The sequence below is a fragment of the Bombus huntii genome, chromosome 16 (genome assembly GCF_024542735.1).
Source record: "Bombus huntii isolate Logan2020A chromosome 16, iyBomHunt1.1, whole genome shotgun sequence".
NCBI classification, from domain to species: domain Eukaryota; kingdom Metazoa; phylum Arthropoda; class Insecta; order Hymenoptera; family Apidae; genus Bombus; species Bombus huntii.
In genome coordinates this window covers 681,921-702,966 of record NC_066253.1, presented here as the reverse complement: position 1 = coordinate 702,966, position 21,046 = coordinate 681,921, and the positions used below count along the sequence as shown (strand labels likewise).

The window sequence follows — 21,046 nt, the reverse complement described above, 5'->3', positions numbered from 1 at the left end:
GGAATAAAAAAGATGTAATTACCATTTCAAAATATAACCATGATCGTCACAGCACTTTTCAAGATCATCGCAAGATACAGTAAATATCGGTACGATGTGCGATCCTCGAAATGATACAATATTTGTTTCGAACATTTTTTCGTATCTTCTACAGTTTGCGAGTTATTTACGCGTCTCCAGATAAAACGAATACACTGTGTTTCGATCATTCGCGGAGAGACGCGATCGCGAGATATCACGTCAACGAGAGTTGTAAGTTCTCGTTACGATTAAACAATCGACGCCACGAACTGATCGATTCCCTTATTTCGATTATGATAATAAGGGTAGTTTAATGAAATTTCACAAAATTAACACAACTAAATTAATGTTTATTGCAACAACTTATTAACTAGAAAGATATAAATGGAACAACAAAAAGAAAATGTGACTACGTAATGCGCGATATAAGATGTGTGTTGACTGTTTGGCTTCTCGAAATGTTCTGATTTTTTCTGGAAGGCGACCCCCACTACCTTCGGATCACGCCACATTCTTTTACGCCAGATAAAATAACGGCCACGAATCGACGTTTCTGGAGGTCGCCCTGCTTAATGAACCATGCGCTTGCCACTACAATGTTTGTTTTGCCGGGCAGCCGCGACGATCCGTCCGCGACATTATAGTGCCGCGACCGACAGTTAAGAATATGATCTATGGCAAGCCGCATGGCGTAACATCCTCCCCCCGTTGAGAGGGTACCGATCAAATTAGCGAGATGTGATTGAAGTTCCCATCTTAGTTCGTCTCGGTGGCTAGTTGTTCGGGTTTCTCGAGATCGGGTTGAATTGGCAGTGGGACAAGCCTTTTGACGGCCCGATCCAAAACGCTCTTTGCCGTCTGAACTGTAGCTGTCCGGATGACACCATCGGCGCCTGGATGAACCTTGATAACTCGGCCCAGAGGCCAATGCATGGAGGGAACGTTGTCCTCTCTGAGGATGACGATTGTGCCTTTTTGGATGCCGTGTCCACCCTTGCTCCACTTATTGCGGTTGGTTAGCTCGTTCAAATATTCCTTATGCCAGCGGTTCCAAAAATGCTGTTTAAGCTGTTGGATATGCTGCCATCTGGAGAGTCGGTTCGATGGAATGTCTCTGAAATCTCGATCACGTAAGCACATTAGTGAATCGCCAATGAGAAAATGTCCGGGAGTGAGGACTAGGAGATCATTTGGATCGGTGGAGATAGGAGTTAGCGGGCGGGAATTGAGGACTGCTTCTATTTCTATGATAAGAGTATTCAATTGTTCAGAGGTGAGTAACTCGTTGCCGGCTACACGCCTGAGGTGGCGTTTAAATGACTTCACCGCTGCTTCCCATAGCCCACCGAAATGCGGCGAATGAGGGGGAATGAAGTGCCATTCGATTTGTTTGTCGGCTAAAAATGCGGTCACTTTTTCCTTGTGATCGTCCGATTGTAATAAATCGTGAAGCTCTCGTAATTCGTTGCTTGCTCCTCTGAAGTTGGTGCCGTTATCAGAATGGATGGTGGAGCAATACCCTCGTCGAGCGATAAATCGGCGAAGAGCGGCGATGAAGGCTTCGCTAGTGAGATCGTCAACGAGCTCGATGTGTACCGCTTTAATTGCTAGGCATACGAAAATGGCTACGTATACTTTTATCTGACGACGGTTACGATCTCGTTTTTCCTTGATGTGGAACGGCCCGCAGTAATCGACGCCGACGTTTGTAAATGGGCGAGATTCCGTTACTCGCGCCTCCGGCAGATTACCCATCACGTATTCTACCGGCGGTGGTTGAGCGCGGCAGCAGCGGACGCAGCCTTTGATCGCCCGCCATACTTGACTTCGACCGTCAACGGGCCAGTATCTTTGTCTTACTGCGTATAACGTAGCCTGCGTTCCGGAATGCATGTGGATCTTGTGCTCGTGGTCTATGATGCGTGTTGTAACGGATGACTTAGGTAATACTATGGGATGTTTCTGGGCGAAGGTCATCGACGAATGACTGAGTCGACCCCCGACTCGCAATATTCCTTCCTTGTCTATGAACGGATTGAGTCGCGTGAGCTTACCCTTTATCGCCGCGTTCCGATCTTTTTGGAGTGTACGAATTTCCTCGGAGAAATGGATGTTTTGCAACAATTTTATCAGTTTATTGTGCGTTATGCGTAATTCAGTAACGGTTAGGGGTGCCGCTCGGTTCCTTTTCTGTTTCCAACGGAGGCAACGAGCTATGATTCGTATCAACTTGGGCCAGGATGAATATCTTTGCAACAAACTGTAATCGGCGGGGTTTGCGGACAGACAAATCGCCCCCTTCTGCTCCGGTACTTCAATTTGCGGTGTTAGCGCCCATGTCGGCCAATAGCCTTCCGACTGGTAGAGCCATGCAGGACCGTGCTGCCAGATGGTTGGGCGCAGAAACTCTTCGGGTGTTTGGCCGCGTGATATTAAGTCCGCGGGGTTGTCGTCGGTAGGAACGTGGCGCCAATCGCGGATGCTGGTTTTTGTTTGAATTTCGGAGACTCTGTTAGCGACGAATGTTTTAAGGGTGTGAGGTGATGTATTGAGCCAATGGAGGACGATAGTGGAATCGGTCCAATAGATAGTTCGAGTAATTTTGTGTGATAGGGCTTGTTGTACGGTTGACATCAGGGACGTAAGAAGGAGTGCTCCGCTCAGCTCGAGCCGAGGAATGGTCTGGCACTTGAGTGGGGCGACTTTCGATTTTGCGGTTAAAAGCTGGGTCCAAACACGGCCGTTAGTGTTAAGGGTTCGAAGATAAACACAGGCTCCGTAAGCCTTTTCGCTGGCATCGCAGAAACCATGCAGTTCAATTTCCATTGCGGACTCGATTATTGCCTTGCGTGGGAACCTGACGTTGTTTAATAAGGGTAATTGGGCATAGTACCGTTCCCACTCTGTATGTAACTCGATCGGAAGTGATTCATCCCAATCGATTTTCGACGACCATATTCGTTGAAGTAGCATCTTGGCCCGAACAATCACCGGTGCGAGCAGACCGAGCGGATCGTAAATTTTTGCAATTTCCGAGCTGATGATTCGTTTCGTGACTCGAGAGGGCGTGGGTTTGACTTCGACCGAGTAAAGAATAGAGTCGTCGGATGAATTCCAAAACACTCCCAGCGTCTTCAAGGTTTGCGAGTCGCCCAAAAAATGTTGGTGATTTGTTTCTTCTAAGGAAAGTCCGTGTAATAAGTCCTTATCGTTTGACGCCCATTTTCGTATGTTTAAGCCGGCCAGTTGAAGTAAATTGGTGAGTTCTGTTCTGAGCGTGAGGGCTTCGTCCTTCGTTTCAGCTCCGGTGAGAGCGTCGTCGACGTAGAAATCCCGCTGCAGTACCTGTGCTGCACGTGGAAATCGATGTCCTTCGTCCTCTGCCAGTTGCTTGAGGCACCGAATAGCTAGATACGGGGCTGCGGATAAACCGAACGTTACAGTGTTAAGCTCATATGTTTCTGTTTCTCCACTCGCGCTGCGCCATAATATCCTTTGATATTTCCGATCCTCTGGTCGTACGAGGAATTGCCGATACATTTTCTCGATGTCGCCGGTGAGTACGTATTGATGAGCGCGGAATCTAATTAATATATAAAATAAATCTTCCTGTAACTTGGGTCCTGTGTGAAGTGTATCGTTTAAGGAGGTTCCGGTAGTGCTTGGTGCCGATCCGTCGAAAACTACACGGAGTTTGGTGGTTTGACTCGATGCTTTGGTCACGCCATGATGGGGTAAATAGTATCCGTTGTCATCGGAGTGGTTGTCATTGACCTTCGTCATGTGTCCCAACGCCAGGTATTCCTGTATTACCGTTCGATAGTCTGATTCGAAGCGTTTGTCGTGCTGGAATCGGCGATTGAGTGAGGCGAGTCGTTTACTCGCCAGCGCTTTAGAGGATCCGAGTGACTGAAGCTGATCGTTGAAAGGTAGAGCGACGATGTATCGTCCTTCGCTGGTGCGTCGGGTGTGGGCTTGGAAGTGTTCTTCGCATCGTCGATCTGCCTCTGAGATATGTTTAATTGAGGGTCCTTCATCGATTTCCCAAAACCGCGCGAGGTCTGCTTGTAAAGTCGTCGTGGATGTGTGAAATATGTTTGTAGCGGTTTGGGAAGTTGGACTCCCCCCGATTACCCATCCGAATCGCGTCTTTTGCAGACGCAGTCCAGGCTCGTCTGGCTGCGTGAGGTTGACTTGTCCCACACACATCGACGCGAGTGTTGAACCTGAGCTTAGTAGTACATCTATCGGAGCTGGTAAATGAAATCGTGGATCGGCCAATTTGAGATTTTTTGGTATCTCAAGTGTCGAACGATCGATGGGTTCGCTGGGAATTAAGGTTGATATGGTTGGAATGATAAGGAACGTTAATGTCCGCGTGTATGTACCGTCAGTGGAAGTGATCGTGGCCGTGATGTGTCGCTTAGAGGTCGTTGTCAAGGTGTCTAGAGCTCCGATCGGGACCGAACATTTGTTTTGCCTTATCTTTAACGATTTTGCTAATTCCTCGGTAATGAAGTTCATACTGGATCCGGTGTCGAGCAACGCTCGACAACGGATTGGTTGCTGTTTATCATTCAAAATATTAATCTGCGCTGTGATGACTAGATCATTGGACAGTAATTCGGATGCTATTGGTCTGGTATGTTCGGTCGTCAACGGAGTCGTCGATCGTCGGCGTCATTGGTTGTGTGTTCGTCTGTCACTGGGCGGTGGACTTGGAGACGCGGCTGTTCGTGGTGTTTCCGATCTGTGGTCTGTTGCGTGCTTTTTGCGGCGAGTGGGTGATACGTAGGGTGGCAAAGAAGGTGTTGTGGATCGGCTATTTGATGAGGAAGATTTCGGGCTGGACGTGCTGGAACGAGACCCTGAATGGCGTTTTGTCCTATGCAGCATTGTATGATGTCGTTCTCCGCATATGCGACATGATCCTGCGAAACAATGCTTTGTTGTGTGCCCTTTCCCGAGGCAGTTGAGGCATAGTGATGCTCTTTTGACCTCCCGAATGCGTTCGCGAAGGGATTTGGTTTTGAAGGTGTCACATCTCCAAATGGGGTGTGGTCCTTGACAGGTGGGGCATGTTGGAGTAACCTGTGTCGCCGTAAGTGCATGCCCTCGTGATGCGCGTTGACGGACCGGAGTAGTTTGTTCCGGTGATTCTCTTGTTTGTCTGACCGTGGTGATCGGTCTGGAGCTTCGTGCTAATCTCTCTAGGAAGTTTAATAAATGAATGTACGGAGGTACCTCGTTATTGGGCAGCGTCATTTCCCATTGCTTTTGGATACTTAGTGGTATTTTCGAGAGGATGAGGCTGTTGAGCATAGCACTCGTATCGGGGTAGGACTCTCCTAATTTGTTCAATGCATATATATGTTGTTTAAATGTGTGGACTAAGCGCCTTAATTCCGTTGGAGACTCCTTGGTTATCCTTGGATAATCAATTATTGCCATGCAGTGACTGAAAGCTGTGTATCGTGGACATTCGAAACTTTCCTTGAGAACGGCTATAGCCTGACTGTAGTTTACATTACTAAGGGGTAACGCGTTTAAACAATCGGCTGCTTCTCCTTGCAGGGCGGACTGCAGGTAATGGAATTTCTGTATGTCAGTGAGACTAGGATTTTTATCGATAGTGGAGGAAAAAGTATCATAAAACGTGTTCCATTTTTCTAAGCTTCCGTCAAAGGTGGGGAGCCGAAGATCTGGTAATTTAATGGATATCGGATTTGAACTTGCGGATGATGCACAGGTTGGAGGGTTTATGGATGTCGACGGCGAAGCTGTTTGCGCGTTCCTCAGAAGATTTTGTAGCCTTGTGTCTACCGCGACGTACTGATCCCTTATTTCGAAGCCGCGCGCTTGTTCCCCCTCGTCCAATACTTCTAATTCGAGTTGAATCGCTTCGAATTGACTCGCAACTTCGGTCAGTTGTTTCTCGTAATTCTTTAATAAGGAATTTTGCTGACTCTCAGATTGCTCGTACTCGTCCAGTCGATTCGATAAATATGTGAATCGGCCGCTACAGTAGCCTCGTCTTCGACGCAGGGAGATGAGTTGGTCTTCGCTCGTCATCGTTGCCGAGGATAGGAGATAGTCGAAATAAGGAACGAGCTTACCTTACTGTCGTGCGGCGTGAGGTCGCGTGTATGTTAAGTTGTGAAATTCGTTGCGTTGATGATTGTCCAGCTGCGACGGAAGGCTGCGTGGTTGCGTTCCCTTGCCAATGGGATGTGCTTCTTCGAAGATGACGCGCCTGACGTCACTGGTTTCGCTGTAGTGGATGCTCCTGCTTCCGCTGCTGGTTTTGATAAAGTCACGTGGCACTGTGTGGTCACTGGTAAGTGCACTCTTCACTGGCACGTAATCCGGCTCGAAGGACCAAAATGTTTCGATCATTCGCGGAGAGACGCGATCGCGAGATATCACGTCAACGAGAGTTGTAAGTTCTCGTTACGATTAAACAATCGACGCCACGAACTGATCGATTCCCTTATTTCGATTATGATAATAAGGGTAGTTTAATGAAATTTCACAAAATTAACACAACTAAATTAATGTTTATTGCAACAACTTATTAACTAGAAAGATATAAATGGAACAACAAAAAGAAAATGTGACTACGTAATGCGCGATATAAGATGTGTGTTGACTGTTTGGCTTCTCGAAATGTTCTGATTTTTTCTGGAAGGCGACCCCCACTACCTTCGGATCACGCCACATTCTTTTACGCCAGATAAAATAACGGCCACGAATCGACGTTTCTGGAGGTCGCCCTGCTTAATGAACCATGCGCTTGCCACTACAATGTTTGTTTTGCCGGGCAGCCGCGACGATCCGTCCGCGACATTATAGTGCCGCGACCGACAGTTAAGAATATGATCTATGGCAAGCCGCATGGCGTAACACACTGTATAACAGCGATGGTTCATTATAAACATCTAGGCGTCTTCGACTGAATACTAATTGAGAACATCAACGATTGCATCCCATCGCCGATATTAAATACAACGAACAATGAATTTATTTAAATTCCTCTGAAATATTCCTATTTTCCGGTTTCGTAAATACATGAATTATTATCCGCAAATAAACTAAATGACAACGACGACAATTATGGGGCGAAACGATGTAAAAAGGCCGAGCGAACGTTGCAAAATGGCCAGCAATAAAAAGAGCACGACACGTGCTCGTAATTAAACACAATCACGTGTACCCCTGTGACAAAACATTTTCCAATAAACTCTCACTTTCGATGCTTTTCAATTAACCGACCTTTTCACCGTGCAAAAATTCCTCTCCGTTACGCGTCTCGTTATTTAAAAAAAAAAAAACCATTCCGTCTAGCTATATTTCCCTCCAAGTTCGAATTTCTGCTCAACGAGGCTATCAACGGTTGATTGGCATAACTTTCGATCATTTAAAAAAATTTTGCGAATTTTTTATGATTTATGCGAGCGTTTTGGATCCAAGCTGTCGAATTTTTTAGGAAAAGTTAAGAGAAGAGGAAAAATTAAAAGATCAGATATTGGAGATTATTATTCGATCGTAGTATTTCGCTGTATAATAGAGGGAAATTGGAAATGTATTAAATGTATTAAAATACAAAATAATTAAACGGTTGTACTAGTAGTAATATTTCGCCAAACAGAATGTTATAAAGAAGCATTCAGTTATTATACGATTGTAGGAGTTGTTATGACTCGCAAATGAAAAAATATGATCAACGAAAAAATAACACTAACAATTCACAGGCATTCAGTCTCCGAATGAAATATTATATTTCACAATTTTCCATTCATTTATTTTCCACCTTTACCGTGTTATTTGTATCCATTACAGAACACGCGGGAAAAATTCAGTCTTCTATTGTAACCAATCAACATTCAATTTCTCCGATTTTCCGAACAAATTTTAGGCTGCATTTGAACGTTTAATAAACATTTCCTGCATCCACATACGAAGAGAGCGACTATTTTCAATATTTCTCCAGTGAAATTAATATCGAATTTCGTGTCAAATATTCTTTAAAAAAAAAAATATCCAGACTCTGAAACTAATATTCGCTATGGAAAAATGAGAAGATATTTAGAAAACTAGAAAATGTAGGAAATAGAAAAAATTAAAAATTGTATAAAAGAGGGACGTTAAAAGAAAGAAGAAAAATGTATATAAAAATCGCTCTTCATTTGGATGATTGTTCCATGCTGGCAACAGTATGTTTGCCCGTTGATTGTCAAATCACGTCACTGTCAACGTGGTCAAAATAGAGAACAGCAATCGCTTCTGTCGAATATCGATGAGAATCGATTCGTGGTATATGCAGTGTGAAAGCGGCATTAAAGCCTCTGATGTAATTCGAGCACGTTTCACGTAACACACAGATGTTTAAACGTCTAAATAATCTCCTTAAAACGTAATCTCTATTCTATGACGTTATTTAATCCAGAAATTATTTATTGCACTTTAAATGCAGATATTTTATATTACAAAACGTTTTAAAGATACTGTATACATTACACATTGATTTATCCTATATGAAATAATACTAATATAAAATAAACTTTCAAATATACCAATGCACCTTCATCGAACGTAAAACCAACCCTTCCTATTAATTTCCTCTACATAAAATAAAGTGTCCTGCCCCAACTTTTGAATACACCTGTACGATCAATCTCGCAAAACACAAAATCCACAATTTCTACTTATGTTCCTATATAAGGTAAAATTCTGAACTTTTGGACTTTTGGAAATTCGGAACTTTTGGAAAAAAGAAAAAAAGACGAAATCCTCCCTTGTCATTATATTTTTTGCTATATAAAATAAAACTCCAAGCCTTTAAATGGGTGTATATATATATATATATATATCAAATAGGGAACGAACACTTCGTACTCACTAATTTCCCCGTAACACCGCGACAACAACCATAACACGAAGGAAGAGAGAGTTCATTCGTTTATTCCGTGGAAATGATGGTCGTTCATCGGTCTCCAGGGAACCACCTACGTCCGTTGCCAACCATAGCAAACATCGACCCTTTCATGGTCACCGTGGCACGCATCGTCGACAGAGGGGTCGCATTGTACATATTGATTGATGTAACAGTTATTAATTCGCGTTCTCGATTATCGACGCGTCTGTGACCGTCTCTCTCTCTCTCTCTCTCCCTCCCTCCGTCGTCGCTAATGCAATAACGAACAATAATAGTAACGTAATTTCGGCCATATCCGCGTCGACGATCCGACATTATTCGTGCTTGATGTACACGTGATCGAAACTACGCGAATAAATTTGGATCCCGGTCGAATTTTACATTTATGGTTGTATATCAGTTGTATATTGACAATGTGAAAATATAAACCGCTTTTCTGGTTCTAATATAGCAACTATATTTTATTATACTGTAAAATTTCAAAACGTACCACCTTTTTTACTTTTTCATAATTTCATGAAGTTTTACGGGACTTGTTTGTCATAACAACATAGAAATAAACAACGATCCAAAAAGCCTTGGGTATAAAAATAATTTTTAACTTACTTCTAATCTAACTTAAACAAACTTAAGGTACATTTGATATGATCTATTGTGGATCTACATACGTGGATACGTCAGATACTAACCATTTTAACTATGTACAATGGCATTTTAAAAATTCGGGTTTTCTTTTTCGAATGTTTCATATTTTCATAAATCTTTCTCGTGCAAAATAATCTAAAAATTAATTAACAAGATTTTTTTTATCTAGGAGATTAAGAAACCTGTCGACAGTTTTCTACAAATATATTTATTCATATACATTACTGCTTCGTGAAATATTTCTATAATGAACCAGTATATAATTTCCATAACTCCCGCGGCTATAATTAAAACAACAAATCCTCGAAATGAATACTGAATCTGTAATAAACACTCCTATATAACAAAATAGCATATTACACGAGGCAGACGGTTGAATGAAATAATTCATAATCCCATCGCAATAACCATCCACGTGTGTTAAACAAATTTTTAATCCACGGTAGTTATTAAAAATCATACGTCATAACAAAATATGAATTTAACACAGCGTATCAAAAAATAATCTCGATGATCGATCGATACACGTGTACTTGCATGCATACCTGGTGCAAAAGGTGCACAAATCACAAATTCTCATTGCTTCGTGAAATTTATCTGAATAATAGATTCTTGAATCACAAAGAATTCGTATTGAAAGTTAAATGTTGCAATGGCAACATATAACGTAAAATTTTGATTTTTGTTTCGTAATTGGTATATAAGCATCGCTATAAAAGCGTACTATAGAAGATTAGATCTGTCACTAAATATAAATATATAGATATTAACCTATCAACAACCCCTAAAACTCAACCCACCCTCCACTTCGATGTTAACCAAAATATAACAAAAAACACTCGACAACCCTAATTTCCATTCCAAAAAGACACCGAACCGTTTCATCCGACGCTGCTTTAATAAGACGAGATTTAAAGTGTCCCAGGTGTCCAAGCTACCCCGTATACCCCATCCACTTTCGCTTCTCAAAATTTCCTCCTCCTTTCTTCCACGGAATAAGTCACGAAAAAGACAAAGAACAAAAAAAAAAAAAAAAAATAAAAACGGTGGAAAAGGAGAAATCGCTCGCCATTTGAAGCAACTACGCGCGTAAACGTCAAAAGACCGGCATTTACGTTTCCTGAAGGAGCGTTTTTCAACACAGGACGTTGAGGAACGTGTTCAGAGAGAAATTACAGGGAGGAAACGACCGGTTTCGAGGATGCCATGCCGCTTTTACGAGCCTCCATCCAACGACCGTATGTATAATCCGATTTACGAACTCGCGGCCTGCCTCTATTTCTGCTTACTTTCCCTTCGTTCCTCTCTCTCACCCCCCCCCTCCTTTCCTTTCCGCCCTACCTTCTTACGTGCCTTGTAACCCCCATGTAGCACCGAGGGTGGTTTTTCACGGTTAGCTGCGGTGTAACCGATCGTCTCTTCGTGGCTGATGGCTTTTTTACTTCCCCTGTTTCCCTTTTCCACCGACGAATGAACGAACGATTAAGGGCTGGTTTTACTTCGTCGTTCTTTGAGAGATCTAGTTTGTCTTCTTTATTTTTATTTATTATTTCATTTGTAGAGATCCAGTTTCTCCGTTTAATTTTTATTTCTTCTTACTATTTTTACAGAAATCTATTTCCTTCTCTTAATTTTTGTTTATCATTACCTTATACAGATTCATCCTCTCTCTTTATTCTTGTACGTTGATTACTACCCTTAAAGTATTTAAATTATACAGCGTGTTCGTAATAAAGTTTAGATACATTTTTGAAAAAAACGCGCGAATGCATCGATATTTTATAGTCAGCCTGTGTTTCAAATGTTATTTTATTACTAAATGTTTTTTATTTAGACGAAAATGGTCACTGATGTGATTTCAAAGATGACGAAATCGGTTACGCGTGCCTACCTACCCTTGTAAACCTTCGGTGCATAATCAAGGAACAAGACGAAGAAAGAGTGGCCTGTCGAAGTGACGCGATGAAAACTTGATAATGCAGTGAGACGCTATTACTCAGCGTCTTAAAATTTCTAATGATCCGTGAAGTTAACGAAACGTATCCTATCGAGGGACCATTGATCGCAAAACTTTTAACGACCCTCCTGTTTTTATCGTCGATTACTCTGCTTCGCCCTGAAGATCGTGAATTCTACGATTACGGGCGTTGTTCACTTTTTCATTCTTCGGAGTGATGAGAATCGTAGTTAATAAAATTTTTTGCGAGATAATTTGCTGCATGTTAAATATCTGTACCAAGAATTTTCTCCGATTATCAAAGCGATACATATAATCGACTTCATTCTTACTTTGCAAATTGGAATTGGTTAATAAAGTAAGAAAAATGTAGGCAGACCATTAAGATACAAATATTAATATTAATTTGAATCGATTATTCGAATATAAATATTACGACCAAGCATATTTCTCAGACTTCCTGACCGTTATTAAATTTCTCGCGTTTCAACTCCACGGATAACCATCTCCTCTCTTGAATTCTCCATGTTTCAATATTTGCAGATTTCTTTGCAGTTGTTCTGCATCGATTTCATTTAAATCGCGAGGATTACGTGCTGCGGGCAAGGAATTGCAGTCGAAGCAGCTACACGACTCGCGCAAAATTCTCACAGCTTTGCCACTGCTCGCATTTGCTATTTTATAATTTCATATAACTTACCTAGTCGTTACTTGCGATTTAAAATTTCTCGTATTTTTCGTGATTTTTGAAAGTCATAATACAATTTATTACACGCAATTTATACATTTTTCTGCATCAAGCATACAAATCTCCATCGATAATCTCCTCCATTCGTATTTGATTACTACTAATCAGGAATTACATTATGAATAATGCACCAGAATGATCCATTAAATTACGAGTAATATTAAGCTAATGTGAAAGCAACACCGTCGTATTTAACTAATCTCGATTACCTACCACTATCAAGCCGCTATGAAACGATATGGGTAAAACATAAAATTTAATAAAATTCATAAATCACGGACCACCTATAAACACGTATATTAATTAACACGTATATTAAAATATGGAAAATACGCCAAGTAGAGTACTGGTTGTAATATTTAATAAGTATATGAAACAAATTTCTGCTTAGGCTCTGTTTCTTTACTTGCTTTTATATCAATACGAATTTCCATAAATATTCAGAATCTAATTGCAAAGGGTGGAAATCTATTTTACGCTTTTCAACTCTTAAAGGTCATCATCGTACGTGGAATTGGAGCACGTGGAAATTTTGTTACGATAACCGTAGTACTATAAAATCAGCTCGATTCTCTATTCAATTTTCGTCCAAACAGAGATTCACAAATTAGATAGCGCGGAACACCACGAAACTTCGAAATAGCTGTTACAGGCCTTGGTTACTATATAATGCACATTGTAGCGAACAAAGGCAGCGGAATAGCACTTCCGGTCAGCAGGCAGAATCGACTTAGCGTGATGGCCGGGAGCTAATCTTTCGAAGCGATCGCGATGCGTGTAAATTCGGCGTTGAAATCGCCGCGTAAGCCTACTTACGCGGCCAAACAACGGCCAATGCCAGGGTCTGTAATCCAGCCGTGTTTTCTAGTCAGTCCATTATCGGCTTACCACCTTTCTACTACTCTGTACCTCTACCAAAATCCCGTGCATCAAGTCACCGCGCGAAATCTTCTCGAATCTCTCGGCTCTTCCTTCGATTCCAGAATGCATCTGATCTTTCAGAATTCTCGACTTTCCTATAAATTATTTAATAATACAGCAAACGTCAAACCTTCGTAATTATAGACTGCGAATTTTTATGGAAATTCATGGTTTTATAAACACAAGCTGGCCGCTAATCTTTGAGAACTTTCGGGTTTCACATAGAATTATTTAATGGTACAATAAATTTCAAATCTTTGTAATTAGATTGCGAGTGTTTACGGAAATTCACGCTTCTATAAACACGATCTAGCTAATCTTTGAGAATTTTCGGCTTTGGTAGAAACGTGAAAATTTCAAACTTTTGCAATTGGGAAACCTTAAAAATGTCAAACCTGCGTAATACGAATGTTCGTGAAAATTCATAGCTTTCTAACTACAAACTATCTCGCCTTAGAGAATTGCAAGATACCTGGCAAATGCTTAAGAAAACACGAAATAAATCTCTATTACCCTAAGCCCTATATTATTCGCAAAAAAGCGTGGAAAGCAAGGAAGAAACGCTTTTTACACTTTCCATTTTTCGTCGCCTCGTGATCTCGCGAACCTTCGTTCAAACTAGCCCTACAAGCCACCCCGCGCGCGTTCTTCTTCTTTTTATTCCTCTTTTTCCTTTTTTTTCTTAACCTGAATCCAACAGAAAGAATGGTCCAAGCCATGTTTAGCATACCGTAACCACGGTTGGCATTACGTATGAAAACACGTGACATTCAGCCGGAAAGAAGCCCTCAATTTCCGGATTCGTGGGCCATGACGCAACGAACCTCCGAAAAATCCACGGAACTCTCTCCAAAACGGAAATAGCCGCGATTATCGCATTCAACGGCTTCTAAAGGGGTCTCGTTAAAGGGGAATTACTAAACATATCCAAATGCACGAATTACACGCAACTAATAAACAAGTAAAATAATCCAACGATAAAAATATCTCTGTTACCTTCAATACGTACATTTACGAAATCATATACAAATTCTTTCGCTTGTACTTATTAACAGGTTTTCAATTTCACGTTCGAATAATTGGAGATTCTATTCCCCGGCCTTTATTTCTCGCTCAAAATCATTTTAGTACACATATTTTTTATAAGAATAAAATAGAACCGTCTGTACTATTTCACTTTCCTATCGATTCTTTGTTTCCATTTTGCCTTATATTAACAAAAAGCCCGCTGTTACAATAGGTATTGTCTTACGTTTCCTTTTTTTTTCTTTTTTTTCTAAACTTTGATTGCGATCAGCACATTCCCCCCACAGTGAATCACTCTTTTGTTATCTCTTACTTTTTATCGTTCCTTTCCCTTTTTTACTCTTTTTGCCACGTCGCGAATTTTCTATTTTTTCGTGTCGAAATATTGACAGAAGAAAAAAAAAAGCGGAGGAAAAGTTTAGATGAACGCAGTTGTGCTCGATACTGATGAAGATTGGTTGCATTCCTTTCGAGATCGATCCCACATGTCAACGCGGTGAAAAAGTGTTATAGGGAAACGGCAGTTTCTCGTAAGCAAAAATTGGTGAAATATCGCGCCGATTTTTTTCAATTTCGATGTTCCCTATCGTACTTCGCTTCTCGAGTATTTCGGTAATAAATTACAACGTATTTATCAAGGAATTTGTCATATTTTTGGTTAACCTTTCACTGAAGCGTTACATTTATCATAAATTTATTACAAGAAGTAGGTGCGTATATATTCGGTGCACGATTTGTCAAATATTTGTAGGAAAAAACTTTGTGACTGATTGTTAACCAGCATAGTTTCTTATGTTCATTTACCGTAACAAAAATAAGAAATTGTGTATTCATTTTGAGAAGCAGAATTTTCTGACGTAGAGAATCTGACGATTGCGTTACGTTACGATTTATGATACGTTGTACGTATTTTTTAAGAGATTGACAAGATTTCGGTAAACGACCTATGTATATTTTATAGTGATCTATATAGGATATAAGTATATTCTGTACATCTGTTATAAGCAGCTACTATACTTGACACCAACACTCCATTTTTACAATTTCTACGACGTGTAAAATCTCAACTGAAACAACTGCGCGATGATCTAATGGCTTCGATGATATGAAATCTTTTTATTTCAGCAACGACAGTCGCAACAATAGTGGCGATAATGTCGCGATAATTTTAATCGACTCGTTAATCGAGCGTCGCGGAACGCCAATTAATCGTTCACGAGAATCGGTTTCTATGTACCCGAAACAAGCAAATTAATTCAATAACAACGCGGCTGCATAATTCCCGCGTATCGTTAATTGCTATTCGTAATTCTGTAAATATGTAATCAGGGGGGGGAAGCCGTTTCCTTATTACGAATTGGTAATCCAAAATTGGTGCGACGGACCATGTGACGCGATAGCTTCACACAATTGCCTGTTTCAATGACTTTGCATTATGCCAATCAATCGCTCGTTTTCGTCCTGCTTAGTCCAGAGAATTATATGTTAAATTAGAATTACATTTGAAACGCTGATGGAACCTGTGTCACACATAACACTGTGACATACAACACGTGTACCTGTGTAGCGACAGCTTCTGAAACACTTGGTGTCACCTGAAATCTGTATACACAGGATGATCCGTAATTCACGGTACGAATAGGATCAAGGATGATTGTATGGATCAAAACGACGCGAAAACGAAAAATAATAAAATTGCATCGAACATTTCAGTTTTTTGACAAAATTGAACCCGAAAATTTGGCAGAATGAAAAAATAACGGAGGATAAGTAATTAATCGGAAAACTGTAATTAGTATTCCTTGGATAATGAAAATTATTATCAAAATTCTAGTTCTAGAAGTATCACGGTTCAAGTATAATTCAGAATTTTTATAATTATCTCTGGCATTTAATAGAATTTAAAGGGACAAAAATTCAGGAACAGTACGGAGAAAATAAATTAACCGCCTTTATGCGAAATGAATCAGAACTATTATAAAACGTAGCATAAATTTGCGAAAATAGTGGATTAAGCGGATGAAAAGGGACGAACTAACAGGGAATATTTGCTGGGAAGTTGTTCACGTTCGGCTGCAGCTAAAATCCGGATATTTTGAACGGAACGCTTGCCTGGTAACATGCTTCCATAAATTCACGTTTCAGATCTCGAACTCATATTATACTCTTCAAAAATACGTATTGTGATATAGGAATATATTTCTGTCTTTTCTTCTTTTTTTTTTTTTTTTTACAGTCATATAAAAGTACGTATTTTAGTTCGTCGAAATCTTGCAGATTTACTACACTATTATGAAATAATTCTCTTTGGTTTAACAATCCCTATGGAAAATAATGCGTGCAATTTCCGCATCTACTACGTTTTTATAAATGTGTCCAGAAACTTCTGTCTACTGTTTATACCTATTCCATTAATCCTCTAAATTATAATTGAATTCGAGCCAAAATCTAAAAAATCACGATAATCAATTTTATTGTCAAAAAGTAAGCAATTAACTTATTATTATTATTAAATTATTAAGTCGAATATCATAACAAGCTGTAATTTTAAAAGAGGAATTTTAAAGAAGAGATACTTGCGAAGGAAACTGACAAAAATCTTAAAAAATTTGCCAAAACACTGCTTACTGAACCAATAACAAATAGTTTATAATACAAACATTTCCTACATTACCGACCGTCCTAATTTCGTCGTCCATCTTGTCCTACTACTCAATAAAATGGCGACAAACCCGGTGGAAAATCAAATTATGGATCATAAGCGTGACAAAGAAGACTCGAAGTAGTGGAAGATCGGAGGTTGGTCGAATTCTAGCGAAACGGTAAATGTTTCGCCACCTAACGCGGATTGTTTAATATTCCATTAACGAAAACGAGGCTAAAAATCTAGCGAGCTCGCGGCGGACGAAATATGCCGCGGTCCTCTTCCATTGTAATCCACGCGCTCGTCGGCGAAAGAAGAAAATATCCGATTAATCGGGAATCGAATTCGCCGGATACGCCGCGAAATCCGATTAATTTCCCATCTCCTGCATTATTCCCAACGATTTCGACCGTTTTTACCACGCGTGCCTGATCCCTAGTATAGCTGTTGTTTTCAAATAAATTTCGCGTTCGCGCACTCGGTCGTTCGTCGACCCTCTCGCCAATGCTTTGAAGATGAATAGCTTGTAATCTGTGGTGTAACTCGGAATTTGATAATTATTCCGTAGATTTTTGGCGAATTTTTTTGAGAATGATGTACAAAAGGAATTTTTTTTTTTAAATATACTTGGATCTTCTTATAAAATATTAGGAGATCTTTTAAGTTGTTCACAGGTAAAATAAATACGTACGATGGTCGAGTTGATCGAAATTTAGCAATTTTTTGTTTTTAGCAATTATTTGGCTTTTTTCAGGCTTTTTTAGATTGTTCTTTTGCTTTTTTTTTTTAATCGCTGTAAAACGCTGTAAAACTGTCTGGTAAAACTCTATGAAATATAGACTTTTGGATTTACATCGCCGGTGTTCACGCTGCAAATAATCTATTATGTACTTTGTGACTCGAGAATTGGGACGCGTTGTTTAAATCTGTTACCTTCCTTTGGGAAGATTCAGCCAATCCTTTACAACGTTTTAAAAGTTTCAATTCTTTTTAATGCTACCGGACACAGATTCTTAAATATTTAGATCTGTCAAATTCTAGAAAAGTCACTGGTAGCCTGTATTTATACGATATAAATTGTAAGTTTCGCGATTTCTTCCAAAATTATTTACTGAACTTTTACAGAGCTGGGAAAATATATTAGCGAAATGTCCATAACCTATAAAACTTACAAATTATCGAATCTTGGCAACGATAAGAAATACAACACGATTAATCATTGCTAAGCGTTAAAGTTACCGAGAAATTAATCGATAGTCGGCGAAACAGAAGTCGTAACTTACCTGATAGAGGACGTCCAAGGAAATTGGGTAGACCATCTGCTCGACGATGACTCTGAGAACGGTATTGGGCCCCCCTTGGGTTTCTGCTTGCGTCTGGGCCACCTGGTTCTGTCCAGGAAGCGCAACTTGGTTGTTCGAGTTCTGTAACAAACGAGAAAAACAACGACAGTTAGTTATCTATTCACTTGACAACGTGGAAGAAACTTTTTTCAAGGAGTCTTTCATTTTTCTTTTCCAACAGTTGACTGGGAGTTTAGATTTGAGACTGCAGTAATTTTGACGAGACTTTTCTTTAAAAAGTAGGAAACTTGAGTGGTGGGTAGAAGCGTTTTAGAAGAACAAAAGCGGGGAGATTTAATTTGTATCAAATAACTTTTGTTTACAACAATGTTTGATGTAAATTACGAAATTGTGAAACATTATTTTGTAAGAACTACTTTTGCACGAGAGATGTGGCGTATACGTAAAACACTATTGGGATAAAATTTCATTGATGTTATTTGGAGTATTTTGAAATACTCCAAACAAATGTGAACGATATTTGTAAAAATTTCATTAGCGATTATTTAATTCGTTTCGTTTAAAAAAAGAAGTATTAAGTATATATTGAGATCATCGAACGCACGTGTTTTCAGTAAAGCGAGATATGTATCCATTCGTGAAAATGAAAATGTATATAAAAATTCCGATCAACATTTCCAACTCGATTCAAATTGCAACTTGATTATTAATTGAAATGCAAAACACAAATACACAGGAGATCTCGCTGATTTTCAATTTCTCACATAAATATATAATAAACACAGCTTTTACGAATTTTAACTTCCAGTGATACGTTTCAAAAATAAATATAAATTATTAAATATGCGACGAAATGTAATATAATTCTCTAAAAGATTTAAACGGAGGACGCTAATTAATATTGCTTTATGTTCCAACAATCTAAAAATTGTTTCTTTATTTTCTGAGACATCAAAGAGGATCAAAACCCCATGGCCGTCATCAGGTGTTGCCATGGAACCAACTTCGCCAACGATTAGCATAAAATGCAAAAGAAATGCGGCACATTAAATTCACGATGGAGATTAAAACGCGGCATGGAAGCCCGACGGCACCGGAAGTGTCGAGAAAGAGGAACTTGTTACCGAGTTAGTCGCTGGACTGACGTGGAATCGATCCAGTCATTCGAGATAAGCTTTCAAAATGGTTTTTAACGATCTACAGGACTGCGAAGAATCGAAAGAGAATGCGGAATATATAAAACTCTTCCACGTTTCGTGTAATTACAATTTTTTGGCTACGCGTAAAGTCTTTTCCATTTCCATTTAACTAGAATTTTTCAACTTCTTAATTTCATAACGTTAATTCGTTGGTTCTTCGATTCCACTGAACTACTTTAAAGAGCCTTTTCGCTTTAACCAGAATAAGATGAGGACACGCTCGACTGACACACGCGTACATACTGGAAAATAGTCCTGTTAAATGTGACGTCTGCGATATGAGACCATCGATCACTCGCATAATCGCAGTGTCCTATATACGATACAACGAAGAAAGGGAAAAATATAACGTTCACAATAATCTTAAGTAATAACAGCCTCACATCGATCCGGTTCCAGCAAAAGATTATCAACTTCTCTAAAGAAACGAAGATATGCAACAGAATTTAACAAGCCATCGAATATGAGAAATCGCTAATGGCCATGGCAATCCGCGCGACTTTAAACGAAATAAATAATAATAGTAACCTTTTCGATGAAAAAATCGGTGAAAGATCTTCTCAAAACGAATTGGTACGTAAACTTTTCGGACAGACGAGCCTTTCGCACCAGACGCACGTAGATAATTCGACGCGCAAAGTTGAACAGAAACTTCCTTCCGGGACAGCGAATTTCCGGTAGTTTTGAAGTCTGTGCCATTTATGGCCGTCGTTGGTCACGTAGACCGTTGGTGTAAAATTAGAATGACCACGGGGTATAAGGACGACCGACGTGTCGAAGTATTTTTATGAAGCAACACGGGTATGAAATTACGGGAAATTCAGCGGCGTGCAGGTCGTAAAACGGATAAAATAAAATTAACTAATAAAAACGGGAATCTCTGTCGATGTCTTCGTAACTAGATCTTCCAAGTTCATGATATTTTACTTCGTATAACGATGCCAATTTTTCCTCCGTGGATTTACCGTTATTGGATATTAAAAGGCTGATTTTTATTTCGGCTTGATGTCACGCGAACCCTTCAGCGAATTTTTTCTTTAAATTGCCCTCGAATCGCGTACAAACGCACGCAAATAACACGGATGTTTGTTCGTCAGTTCGATTACGGTAAATTTTGAATTCCTATTTTAATCGAATTCTTTTTCGATAATTAAAATACTTTTACTACAGAAAGATACTGTTTACCGCAACGAAACGTAGCACGGTCACCATAAAATTGTTTCTTTATCAAACAATAGAATCGATGGATTCACGTGCTCGATGCTACTGAATTTTTCAACTGTACCATGTTGGCAAACACATTTTTCGAGATTATCCGCGGATACAGAAAAAAAATAAAGTTCACGCGTTACAGGAGCGTATTTTCATCCATTTGCGTCATCCACGTTCAAATGAAAGTAAACAGGTTGTGTACATCGACAAAATAAAATACGTGGACCAATTACTTCGATCCCCGCAGCACGTTTCAGCGGAGGCACGAGAGTTTGAAAAATGAAGATCAATATGCGACAGGAAATTAACGCAGTTTGTCGCGAATCTAGACGCGAATCAAAGAACTTTGGTTATTTAATCTAACGAATTTTTTCAAGAAGATTCGTAGCTTAACTAACGAACCCTCCGAAAAATGAAGAAACGCGGAGAAAGGA

The 21,046-nt window shown here is 39.8% G+C and overlaps 1 protein-coding gene across 17 annotated transcripts in view; it reads right to left on the bottom strand.

Annotated features, from left to right (window-relative positions):
* Window positions 1-21,046, bottom strand: part of LOC126874833 (polypyrimidine tract-binding protein 2) — a 419,953-nt gene that overhangs the window by 29,536 nt on the left and 369,371 nt on the right. For all 17 annotated transcript variants that reach the window (XM_050637314.1, XM_050637319.1, XM_050637315.1 and 14 more), the window contains one exon: window positions 18,181-18,321. In XM_050637314.1, coding sequence (XP_050493271.1) covers window positions 18,181-18,321 — 141 coding nt within the window. The remainder of the gene's footprint in view (window positions 1-18,180; window positions 18,322-21,046) is intronic.